Consider the following 13025-nt stretch of genomic DNA (forward strand, 5'->3'; position numbering starts at 1 on the left):
TTTTGTATCCACTTGCAGAGATAGTAGAGAAGCAGACTTCTCCATTGCCCCGAAGCCAGACCCCTGTCCCCCGCTTTCCTGTGCCCATGCCAGGAGGCAGCTCACAGTCCCGGGCCCCCACCAGCCTCTTCCATGTTGTCCAGGGTTCTCTACGCAGAAACTGGGCGTCCCCCCAACCCCCGGCCGAGCAGGTGCTGTGTGTGACCCGCACCCGACCAAGCGGGAACCCCACGTTCCTCGATAGGATGATTAAGTTGTGTGTTCTGAGTGGCCGCGGGTCGGGAGCTGGGACAACATGCCTTCTTGCAGGGGGGCCACCGCTGGCCGCACTAACCTCTCCTTCCTCCCTGAGCTGCACCCGGCTGACCTCGCCACTAACCGGGGCGTCTGTCATGTGGCCCCCTCCTCCTCGCTGACCTGTTCCTCTGTTTCTGTCTCTGCGTCCCGCGGCCAGCTGGGTGGGCAGGCTTCGGAGCCCAGCGGCCACTTCAAGTCCAGCTCCCGCGCCTCCTCCAGAGCCAGCTCTGCACGGGCCAGCCCAGTGGTGAGTGGGTCTCTCTCTCTCTGGCCCCTGTCCCCTCCCTTCCTTCCCTGCCTCCTGCCCTAAGACCCTCATCCTCTGACCCCCAAGTAGACCCCCCTACACCAGCCTCCAGACGCCTGAACTCGTGAGCAAGCCGGAAGGCATTCCATGATTTAGTCCAGGTCTCAGTTTAAAACACGGGATTGGGGAAGACGCTTCCAAATTTAGAAAAGGACAGTTCAGTGAGATCGGAATTGCCCTGCTCAGGCTTCTGAAGGACCATCTTGGAAGCTTCTGATGGGCCTTCCTGGGAAGGGGGAAGCTTTGTGTGGTGGGAAAGAAAGGCAGCTATGTGCATGGAGGTGTTGTTTTTATGATTTAAAAATGGGAAGGATTCACTTTTTTATTTTTTTGTATTTGTCCCAGTTAACTTTTTTTTTTAACGTTTATTATAGTTGATTTTTTACAATGTGGTGTCAGTTTCTGCTGTACAGCAAAGTGAATCAGTTATGCGTGCACATATATCTATTCTTTGTTAGACTTTTTTCCCAAAAAGGTCATTACACAGTGTTGAGTGGATTCCCTGCGCTACACAGGAGGTCCTTATTAGTTATCCGTTTTATAGGTAGTAGTGTGTATATGTCAATCCCAAACTCGCGCTTTATCCCTCTGCCCAGCTTTCCCCGCCAGTAACCCAAGGTTTGTATTCCACATCTGTGCGTCTGTTTCTGCTTTGTACAAAAGTTTGTTTACCACTTTTTTAGATTGGAGGATTCACCTTTAACCTCTGGAACGTTGTCCATTCTTGGACCTGACAGGTTTTAGGGTAGAGTGAGTGCCACGCACCCCAGCCCTGCTCCATCCCCCTCGACACCCTGGGTCCTCTGTTCAGAGCCTGGGAAACTGACCTCAGAGCTGCTCTGCTGTCTGTCACTGCACACGAGATGACCCCAGGGCCCCACCAGAGAACAGGGGCCCTGCCATCTAGTCCCCCATCACTTAAGTCTCATTGTTGTGTGTGTTTCCCCCGGTCTTGGGGGTTTTAGACAGTGTCACCGCATCTGATGGTTTGTAGGAGGCAACTGTATTGTTCTTTCGACGACAAGCGATTGACAGGCCAGTTTTGTGCGAGGGACATGTAGGGTGGGGGCTGACACAGTGACCAGGGGAGGGGCGTTCAGTGGGCAAGGGTCAGGGCTGCACGCTGAGCCACACCTCGGGGCTGCCACACCGAGGGCCAGGGCCCCTCCCGACAGACCCTGGGCAGAAGAGGCGCAGATTGGCAAAGCTGGTCTCTTTCCTCACCCCTGCATCCTAGAGGAGCTTGACTGAGGCTCTTAACACTCACACAACCCTGCTGTTACCTGTCTAAAGTTTAGGGAGTCTTCCTGGTCATCAAGAAGAGACGTGGGGGCGAGTCACCTCCTTGCCTAGGTGCGCCTGTGGACGTTGCTGCTTTGCCTTTTAAACTAGATGCTGCCTTTGAAAGCCAGGAGGTTTCTCACCCCATGCAGCTTATCTGCAGCTCCTGGAGGAGCAGGCCAAGGGATCGCTTTCGCAGACCGAGCGCATGTTGCTGAGTCAGGGACCTCCATACCCCCACGCCTGCCCGGCTCTGCCTGCTGCCAAGGCCAAGGCCGGAGGCATCCCTCACTGGGCTGTACGGGTGCTTTCCTGATAGGAATGTCCGCTCCACTGTTTGCATATTGAGGGTGCAGAAGCAGAAGGCAGATAAGGAACCTGAGTGTTAGAACAGAAGAGCCTGTTTCTCTGTGGAAATGAAGGCTGCCCGCTCTGTGAGCCCCCATCCCCCCAGCAGGGAGGCTGCCCCCTCTGTGAGACGCCCCCACCGTCCTCACAGTCCTTTGAGCCCCCCGTCCCCCGAGCAGGGAGGGGAATAGAAGCCATGTCCTGACCGTGCTGAGGTGGGGCAGAGGGAACGTGGGGTGACGGACACCCCACAAAGCCCCCTGCTTACTGCTGCACCCAGGACCCGTCAGGCCGGGACAGGAAGGCTTTGAGCTGCTCAGTGACACATGAGTACAGTGGTCAGACCTGGAGGGTCGCTTCTCCTGATGTGACAGACGTGAGCAGAGGACAGCGTTTGTGAGCTCAGGACTCCACCGGCAGCAGCCCGCGCCTGCGAGGGCCGGCCCGCCTCTGCCTCCGGGCCCGCGGTCGCGCGTTTCGGACACGCACGGTCCCGACACCTGCGTCCTGGCAGGAGTCACACTCTGCACGATGACCCTAACGTGTAGACGCTCGTCATCGGGTGTGATACTCCCTTGTGCTCACCTTTTGGGAAAAATGAAAGTTCCTGGTTGTCAGAAGAGGCTGAGGTCTGGCCTGCCCGGCACGGCTTGGGGGGCCAGGCGGCTGTGAACAGTGCTGGTCTGACCACTGCGGGTTTATTCGGGCTTCAGGATGAAACCGCAGAGTAGCAGCTCAGTCAAGCTCCCCAGACCCGAGACCAACAGTGAAAGCCGCTCAGTCGTGCCCAACTCTTTGTGATCCCGTGGACTACACAGTCCATGGATTCTCCAGGCCAGAACACTGGAGTGGGTAGCCTTTCCCTTCTCCAGGGGATCTTCCCAACCCAGAGACAGAACCCAGGTCTCCCGCACCGCAGGCTGATTCTTTTCCAGCTGAGCCAACAGGGAACCCCAAGAGTACTGGAGTGGGTAGCCTTTCCCTTCTCCAGGGGAGCTTCCCCAACCAGGAATCGAACCCAGGTCTCCTGCACTGCAGGCAGATTCTTTACCAACTGAGCTATCACGGAAGCCCCAAGAGATGGAAGCCAGATACAAGTTCCTCTGTCATCTGCTTCCTAAACCTGAGAACAGTTTACTCAGAATATGGGTTTAGTGGACCCAAGAGAGGTGAGCGTTCACCTGGCCTGTGCCCCAGGGGCCTCATAACGAGAGGTGGGCATCTCTTTGTAACTGGGGGGCCTGGCCACACCTGCCCCACCGCCTCTTGGTCTTTTGAGAGCCCTGGGTTTGCAAGACTCCCAGGGACTTGACTGAGCTGAACCTTGAGTTCACTGCATACAGCTCATCGGTCCAGTCTCCGCTCTCCCCTGAGTCATCTGTTCACTTATAAAGGTCACTGACTCAGGTTGGCACAGTCAGTGAGCAAAGGCCAGCATCTGGGCCCTCACGATGCGGGGGGGACCTCAGAGCTGAGGATGCCTCTGTGTGAGGCCCTCAGGCGGCAGAGACACTCTGGCTGTGCAGGGCGGCTCCCCAGGGCGTGTGGTCACAGTGGCTCTTGGCCACGGGAAGGCCAGAACATGGGCAGCACCCTTGGTCTCTGCAGAGTCCAGGGGATGCAGCTGAGCCCGCCCTTGGCTCTGTGTTTCCAGAGCTCAGTCTCTTCCTTGGAATCGGCTCATTTCTATTTTCTGAGTTCTGGGCGGTCCCATCACTGGAAAGGGGTGGGTGTTTGTATTTTGGGCTTGCAAGACTGGCAGAGTATAAGTGGGTGTACTTGGCCGCGTTGATTGGAAAGAGGCCAGGAAACTTGTGCTCAGACTCCTCTGGCGCTCCTGCCTGGCAGGGAGGAGCCGTGGGGGCAGGCGGGGCCCCAGGGAGAGGACCCTAGGGGTGACCGACTGTCCCCACCTGGCCTCTCAGAGGGACGCAGGGCAGGAAGGGAGGAGGGATTCCAGGAACCCAGGCTAAAGTTCACAGCTCTCATTCCTGGCTGGGGACACCTGGTCAGGCATACATGCCTGAGCTCCACCTGGAAAGATGGGTAATTGATATGCTTGAAACATAAAAACAAGAAGAGATTTGAGTTGATAACCTGTTTCTCCCGGGGTGACTTTTCCAGGGGTGGGAGTGTTGTCCACCATGGCTCATGGGGAATGTCCCCAGCTGTGATCCAGCAGGAATGTGGTCCCAGGAGGGTGGCATGAGCCAGGGCAGGGGACAGGAAGGAAGCAGGAGCCATGCAGAGGCGGCTCTCAGCGGCTCTAAGTGTGGGCGGCAGGCTGGTGCCCTGGGGGGTGGGCAAGGGGAGCGCCATCCAAAAGCAAAGTAACCAGAATGAGGGAGGCGACGGCTTGTCCCACTTTGAGAAAACAGAGGTGCTTCCGCATCCCAAGGGTGCCCCACCCGCCGGTCCTCCAGCCTCAGGGGGAGCAGAGAGGACCCCCGCCCCGTCTCAGGAGGACACCCACTTCTGGACCTCACGCTCACTGTCACATTCTGTGGGCGAGCTGTGTTTCCTTCTCTGACAAGCCCGGACTCTTCCTCTTGAGGAAGCTGGGGTCTGTTCATTCAGCCAGTTTTTATCGAATGTTCCAGGCACAGGGCTGCAGGGGGAAGACGTACACCTGTCCCCAGCAGGGACGCACAGGCCGGGGAGGCAGACCTCAGCGAGCGGGCGAGATGCAGTATAGGACTCAGGGCACAGGCTCCGAGGTGGGGGTGGGAGGGAGAGTGCTTCTGGAGAGCTGGACTCAGGAGGCCGGGTGGCCCAGGCCTGGAGGGGCCAGTGCAGCCGTGTCCCCCACGCCTCAGGGCCCCACGCAGACCCAGTGGAGCTGCCAGGGCTCTGAAGCACCCTCGCGGTGTCCTGCACGGAGCCCAGCTTCACGTGCCGCTGTGCTCACAGAGAAGCGTGAGTGTGAATGGGAACCTCGGCCCCCCATGAGCCAGGAAAACAAAAGGCTGTAGTGACTCATGTTCAAGTCTTGTAAAGAGGTGAGAGCAGGAACCGGGTGGAAAAAACAGGTCTTGAGTTATGAATGCAGTAGCTGAAGGACGAGTCATCCGGATGAGGTCAATATTATTGGACTGAAAGCCAGAAGTCTCCAGTCTAGTGGTAGGCTCCACTGCTGTTGACGTTTGCGGGCTGTTTTCTGAGCGGTGTTCACTGCTGTCCGCTGGTTTCTCGAGAGGGAACCTGTGGTGACCTGCTTCTGTCTGTGTTTCCTGCCTGGGGGCTGGACACCATGAGGAGAAGTTCCTTTGTCCCCAAACCGTTGACTCGGGTCGCCCTGCGCCCACGTACTGGGCTCTGTCTCCAGGAAGGTGGGCAAGTAAGGTGGCGATATGCCAAAGCTGGAATTTAAAACCTCACCAGACACGATACTTAAGTGAGCCTACAGGGTAAGCTCACTTAGGCACCGTTTTAGAAGGGTGGAATTAATAAAATATTTAATGTGCTACTTTGAGCTTTTGTTTTTGAAAGGAAAAAGTGAAAGCGTCAGTCGCTCAGTCATGTCCAGCTCTTTGAGACCCTGTGGACTGTAGCTTGCTGGGCTCCTGTGTCCGTGGGACTCTCCAGGCAAGAATACTGGAGTGGGTAGACATTTCCTTCTCCAGGGGATGTTCCCGACTCAGGGATGGAAGCCAGGTCTCTTGCGTTACAGGCAGGCTCTTTACTGTCTGAGCCGCCAGGGAAGGGAGAGTTGACATAATTTAAAATGTCAAAGAAATTTTTCCGAAGTGATTATCTCCCAAAGATTTTTTTAAATTGTTATTGAAATGCTGTTGCTTTACAATGTTGTATGAGTTTCTGCTGTACAGCATAGTGAATCAGCTATGACTATAGCTCCTTTGTGGGGGGTGGATTTCCTTCCTGTTTAGGTCACAGCACTGAGAAGAGTTCTCTGTTCTTTGCAATAGGTTCTCATCAGTTCTCTGTTTTATACAGAGTAGTGTTCTGTTCAGTTCAGTCGCTCAGTTGCGTCCGACTCTTTGCGACCCCATGAACCGCAGCACGCCAGGCCTCCCTGTCCATCACCAACTCCCCGGAGTCTACCCAAACCCATGTCCATCGAGTCAGTGATGCCATCCAGCCATCTCATCCTCTGTCATCCCCTTCTCCTGCCTTCAGTCTTTCCCAGCATCAGTATCTTTTCAAATGAGTCAGCTCTTTGCATCAGGTGGCCAAAGTATTGGAATTTCAGCTTCAACATCAGTCCTGCCAATGAACACCCAGGACTGATCTCCTTTAGAATGGATTGGTTGGATCTCCTTGCAGTCCAAGGGACTCACAAGAGTCTTCTCCAACACCACACTTCAAAAGCATCAATTCTTTGGCGCTCAGCTTTCTTCACAGTCCAACTCTCACATCCATACATGACCACTGGAAAAACCATAGCCTTGACTAGACGGACCTTTGTTGTCAAAGTAATGTCTCTGCTTTTTAATATGCTGTCTAGGTTGGTCATAACTTTCCTTCCAAGGAGCAAGCGTCTTTTAATTTCATGGCTGCAGTCACCATCTGCAGTGATTTTGGAGCCCCAAAAATAAAGTCTCTCACTGTTTCCTCCGTCTCCCCGCCTATTTCCCATGGAGTGGTGGGACCTAGTGGTGTGCGTGAGTGCATATACGTCAGTCTCAGTCTCCCAGTTCTTCCCACCCCCTTTTCCTTCCTTGGTGTCCATATGTTTGTTCTCTCCCATAGATTTTAAAAGATGCCCTTGTATACACTCTATTGTGATTTGCCTATTTCAAAGCCTGTTCCTGTGACGTTTTCACCTCCACCTAAGGTGTTTAGTATTGCTCAGGAAATGAGAATAAGAGAGTTAATAGGCTGGAAGATCTGTGGTGCCGCCACCCTGTCTGGGACAAGGAGGTGAAGTCCGCAGGGTCCCATGGCTTGTCCCGGGTCCCGTGAGGCCATGGCTGCGGCATGTTGGGGTGTGTATTGCCCACAACATCCTCTGGTCACTTTGTGCAGCAGCCACGACGGTATTTGAAAGCCCTCCATCTATTCTGTTTCTTTGTATATTACTTTCAAAGATAAAGTGCTGTGCTTTATGTCAACTTAAACTCACTGTTGGGGTTCCTTGCTTGCCTGTTCCTTTTTTAGGGGCAGTCAGAGGTGCCCTGCCCCACCAAGCCTCCCTGGGCACGTCCTCCTCCGCGCGACACAGGCTGCCACCTGGTGGCAACTCGAGGGGCTGCAATGGCAGCACACTAGTTCAGTCGCTCGTGACCCCATGGACTGCAGCCCCCCAGGCCTCCCTGTCCTTCACCATTTCCCGGAGCTTGCTCAAACTCATGTCCATTGAGTCAGTGATGCCATCCAGCCATCTCATCCTCTGTCACCCACTTCTCCCATCTTCAATCTTTCCCAGCATCAGGGTCTTTTCTAATGAATTGGCTCTGTCATATCAGGTGGCCAAAGTATTGGAGCTTCATCTTCAGCGTCAGTCCTTCCAGTGAAGATTCAGGGTTGATTTCCTTTAGGTTGGACTGGTTTGATCTCCTTGCAGTCCAAGATACTCTCAAGGGTTTTCTCCAACACCACAGTTCAAAAGCATCAATTCTTCAGTGCTCAGCCTTCCTGTGGTCCAACTCTCACATCTGTACATGACTCCTGGAGAAAATCATGGCACCACTTTTCTTTCTTTAATTGATGTACAGTTGACGTACATTGTCATGTTAATTTCTGCTGAGCAACAAAGTGATTCAATTATATATGCATTTTTTTTTTCAGATTCTTTTCCCTTGTTACTGTAAGGTGCTGAGTATAGGTCCCTGTGCTATACAGTAGATACTTGTTATCCATTTTGTATATAGTTGTGTGTGTGTGTGTTAATCCCAACCTCTGAATTTATTCCTACCCACCACATTTCCCTTTTGGTAACTATAAGCTTGTTTTCTTATTTTTAAAAAAATTTTATTGAAGTGTAGTTGATTTGCACTGTTGTGTTAATTTCTGCTGTACAGAAAAGTGATTGTTTTATATATGTATTATATATATATATATGTTCTTTTTCACGTTCTTTTCCAAAACTGTTGAATGCAGTTTAGTTCCCTGTGCTCTACAGTAGGGGCTTCCCAGCTGGCTCACTGGTAAAGAACCTGCCTGCCAGTCCAGGAGACACAGGAGATGTGGGTTCAATCCCTAGGTTGAGAAGGTCCCCTAGAGGAGGAAATGGCAAAGCACTCCAGCATTCTTGCCTGCAAAACCCCAAGGACAGAGGAGCCTGGTAGACCATGGTCCATAGAGTTGCAAAGAGTAGAACATGACTCAGTTACTCACGAGCAGTAGAAAAATTACAACTGTTGTCTCCACTGCTTTCTCTTGCTTGGAGGCCAAGGTTCAGTTCAGTTCAGTCCAGTCGCTCAGTTGTGTCCAACTCTTTGCGACCCCATGAATCGCAGCACACCAGGCCTCCCTGGCCATCACCAACTCCTGGAGTTCAAGGTTGCTGCTGCTGCTAAGTTGCTTCAGTCGTGTCCAACTCTGTGCGACCCCATAGACGGCAGCCCGCCAGGCTCCCCCATCCCTGGGCTTCTCCAGGCAAGAACACTGGAGTGGGTTGCCATTTCCTTCTCCAATGCATGAAAGTGAAAAGTCAAAGTGAAGTCGCTCAGTCGTGTCCGACTCTTCGAGACCCAATGGACTGCAGCCCACCAGGCTCCTCCATCCATGGGATTTTCCAGGCAAGAGTACTGGAGTGGGGTGCCATTGCCTTCTCTGGAGTTCAAGGTTAGTGATAGCCAAAAGTAAAACCCTGCATGGTTGCGCCTTCCAGCCCCTGGAGCCCTGGTTATATCCTCACGTTCTGATCACAGTTACTGTGGTGGGTGGACGAGGCTGGTGCCGTCCGGTCTACACTTGGTTCTGCACGCAGTGTGGAAAAACCTGTCAAATCAGCCTGTTCCGATTCAGATCATTCACAAACCACCTTCCTGTGGAAACTGTGAAAGTTGAAACACCACACAACGGACCTCAGCCAGGCACTGTGAGCTGCCCACAGGCCACCCGTGTGGCACCAAGAGTGTCCGCGAGTCCCACAGCACCTAACGTTTGAATCACAAAAGAAGCCAGTGCTTTATCTTCTTCTCTTTCCCCATAAATCCAGATTCTCCGTTTAATGTGTTTCCATATTTAACATGCGTCCATTTTCTCCTCCAGGTTGAAGAGAGACCAGAAAAAGACTTCACTGAAAAGGTAGAGAATTTCTGTAGAGCTTTCTATGATGTCCTGTAGAAACCAGAGGGCCCCCAAATTTATGCGTGAAACTGACCAGAAAATATATTGCTTGATCTTGAGTAAAGAATTTCACCACGGAGTGAAGTGGACTAGTGAGTGACTCCCCAACCAGCATCACCACCTTTGGGGGTATCCCTTCCCAGTGCATGTTTAACTCTTGCAGAACAGTGAAGGAATTCAATGATGGGCCCAGGCGTGGAGCTCACAGTTAATCCAGACAAACCTCCAGCATTCATGAGGACCCTTGAGATGAGGCCCCTCTCTTTGTGGCTCGCCATAAACTCAGCAAAGATTTTCCAATTTGGAGATTGACTCCAAGTAAAGGAACCATCCTGGTAGACTGAGAAGCTGTTCTGGTTTTGGCTGAAATCCCATTTGCTCTTTGCCACGTCACAGGGGTCTCGCAGCCTGCCCGGCCTGTCTGCAGCCACGCTGGCCTCCCTGGGTGGGACTTCCTCTCGGAGGGGCAGTGGGGACACCTCCATCTCCATTGACACCGAGGCTTCCATCCGGGAGATCAAGGTAAGGCTCTCTGTTTAACACGTGAGCCAGAGAAACCATTTGTGGAAAGCAGTCTTGAAGTAAAACAAGATCGAGTTTGTAAATTCCCAGCTCTTTCTTCTCGGTTAGGTCTTCCCTGGCTCCCCTAAGCTCCGTGTTCCAGTAACAGCAGGGTCCAGCCCAGTTCTGGTGTCCTGCAGGGAGCCGCCCCTGAATTTCCTGCCCCAGCGGCGCTCACCCGCGCTGGGATTCCCCAGCTCCCCGGGTACAGCTGGGCGGGAGCCCATACCACGCTGCCAGGAGGCGCTCAGCCCCCTCTGCACGCAGGGCAGGCGCAGACACTCCGTCCTCAGCGCTGGAACATGCTGGTCACAGAGTCCTCATCACTCCCAGGGTCCCACCCTGCCCTTGGAGCACCCGCGCCCTCTGCCTGCAACACGCCCTCCCTCCCCCACTGTAACTGGCTTCCAGTCGACCCCGGCACTGCATTTTAGCGATTTTTTTCCGCTCCCACTGGAATGTGTACACTGTTCTCTGTTATATCTCAACACGGAGCGTGTGACAGAGAAATGGCTTCTGCTTATCAGAGCACCTGGGGAAGCCCCGTCTGGACAGGAGGCTGGGCTGAGGGAAGGCTGAGCCACCAGACCTCGTGTCCCCCGGAGAGAGAGCCAAGGCCAGCGAGGTGCTTCCAGGTCAGGCTTGGCCTCATTTATGGACACGCTGTCTAGTAATGAAAGCTGGCTGCGAGAGAACCAGCCACCCCTGCTGCTGTCTGAACTGCAGGGTGTCATTTGCCAGGGAGCCCAGAGCATCAAGGCCGGTGGGGGACAAGCTTCCCTGCAGACCCCTTCCATCTCCCCTGCTTTCTAGAAGTTTCTGATCGCTCTTCCTGAAATGTCCCCACCCCTGAACCACCCCTCCTCGGCTCCTGCAGGCTGGGGCGTCCTTCCCTGCCCTGAGGTAGCGTTTGCTGCAGTCATACTCTGTGCTTGGCTCGTGAGCCTCATCCCCTTGATCAACAAGGATTTACTGAGATTCCAGCTCATACCGGACACCAACCCCCAGGAATGTGGGGGTGGACCAGGCAGGAAGGCAGAGACCTGGCACTCCATAAGGATTGGGGCAAGGCTTTGGTGGTTTCCATCTTCAGTATCTTGCTCTGTACGTAGCATAGAGTAGATCTCAAAAGAGCTTGAATGAACTGTTAAATGTGAGCAAATTAACTTGTTCCATTCTCAGAAGCTCGTTTGTCTGTTTTATAAAGTTGCGTCAAAATGTATGAAGACATCTGTGTCTGATAAAGCTGCATAACATTATATGAGGCACGTGGAAATTTTCATCTTTGTAGTATTGAAATTCATCTTATTTTCCTTTTAATACTTAAAAAGATGAGGAGAAGATTGCTGCTAAGACTACCCAAATAAGGGAGCTGCCTCTCCTTCTCTGTGGTCTCTGTCCTTGTTTTCTTTTCCCCTTTGACATCATTTGCCTTTTCTGCCATTTCCCCCAGGAACTCAATGAGTTAAAGGACCAGATTCAGGATGTAGAAGGCAAATACATGCAGGGATTGAAAGAGATGAAGGTACCAGCTTACAGAAGCGTGGGCTTATGGAATTAACCCAACTTAACTGTAAAAACCCTCCAGAAAGCCTTCAGATTGCATGCTTGCTCTGAAGGGGCTCCAGACTGCAGACCTCAAGGTGGTGGCAATGCTGGAAGCCTGGGTGTGTGTGTTCCTGGTTTACCCAAAAGCAGCTTTTAAGCCAAGACCTGAAAATCATAACTCACTAGAAAAACTTACTAACTCGTTTTCCTGATGCATGTCCTTTACTCACTGTCCTCCCACCACCACACCCGAGTTAAAACCACCTTTTCGTTTCCCACAGAAGTGTACACTATGTGACACACTTCCAACCCACCTGGAGAAGGATTGGGGGTTTTCTCCACTTATATACAGACCTTACACAACAAACACTGCTTCACCTTAATTTGCTTCTCAAAACACCTGATGTCTCCCAGTAAGAAAGTTTGGTTGCTGTGCTTTTTGAAACACACAAATTACTTGCATCCTGAGCCATTTTACTAATGAAAGCAATGTCTGAATATGTATCATCTTGAATTTATTTGAGTAAATACCCAGTACTTTTAGAAGGTAGAGTTACTGTGTTGTGCCAACAGGAAATTGAGTTGCCAGGCTCCCAGAAGTTGAGGTAGGGAGTCAGGGGCTGTTCTCTGACTTCACTGGGTAATGAGAGAGGGTAAATCTGTGCCTTCCTTTTCAACGCCCAGGAAAGTACCCCTGAGACAGTCTGAGTTCAGTATCCCAGGGGGGCCAAGCCACATGACTTATCACTTGCTTGTTTGTGACCTCTCTTTGTGTGTGTGTACTAAGTCGCTTCAGTTATGTCCAACTCTTTGTGACCCCATGGACTGTAGCATGCCAGGCTCCTCTGTTGATAGGATTCTGCAGGCAAGAATACTAGAGTGCATTGCCAGGCCCTCCTACAGGGCATCTTCCCGACCCAGGGATCGAACCCACATCTCAGTATGTCTCCTGCGTTGCAGGCGGGTTCTTTACCACTAGCATCCCCTGGGAAGTCCTGTGACCTCTCTGTAGGGTGGGGATTAAGATTCTAGCTTTCAACTCTGGTGGGGCTGAGAAGGGAGCCAGGGAAGCAGCCCAGGGATCACAGGCCCCACCCAGAGGTGCCCACCCTTCTGCAGCTCAGGGTCCTTTGCTGCCTTCCGTTCTCCTGGAGTCGCCTTCTCCTGATCTGTGTTCCGGGACCCACACACTGCTATACCCTGTGGCCTGCCTTGCCAGGGTGTGAGCGTGTTTATTTTGGAGGATCTGTCCTTCATTGTCGTTTCAAAGGAACGGCGTTTGCCTTTCCAGGACCTACCCAGGGAGGCCTGAGGAGCTTGTTGAGTTTTCCTCTGCATTGCAGATGTGAAATTGCCCTTAAGCCTCTCCTGGTTCCTCAGTCGCCATGGGGACAGTGGGTAGCTGGTGGCAGGGGTTCTCTCCCCCCTC

General features: G+C 52.8%; 1 protein-coding gene across 25 annotated transcripts in view; it reads left to right on the forward strand.

The window, feature by feature from the left end:
- LRRFIP1 (LRR binding FLII interacting protein 1) overlaps positions 1-13025 on the forward strand; it is a 159253-nt gene that overhangs the window by 120095 nt on the left and 26133 nt on the right. For 12 of the 25 annotated variants that reach the window (XM_040231867.1, XM_040231871.1, XM_040231865.1 and 9 more), the window contains 4 exons: positions 455-544; positions 9410-9445; positions 9884-10009; positions 11502-11573. In XM_040231867.1, the coding sequence (XP_040087801.1) occupies positions 455-544; positions 9410-9445; positions 9884-10009; positions 11502-11573 (324 nt within the window). The remainder of the gene's footprint in view (positions 1-454; positions 545-9409; positions 9446-9883; positions 10010-11501; positions 11574-13025) is intronic. The other 13 variants (XM_040231858.1, XM_040231863.1, XM_040231875.1 and 10 more) reach the window with 2 other exon arrangements.

Source organism: Oryx dammah, unplaced genomic scaffold, assembly GCF_014754425.2.
Source record: "Oryx dammah isolate SB20612 unplaced genomic scaffold, SCBI_Odam_1.1 HiC_scaffold_28, whole genome shotgun sequence".
Taxonomy (NCBI): domain Eukaryota; kingdom Metazoa; phylum Chordata; class Mammalia; order Artiodactyla; family Bovidae; genus Oryx; species Oryx dammah.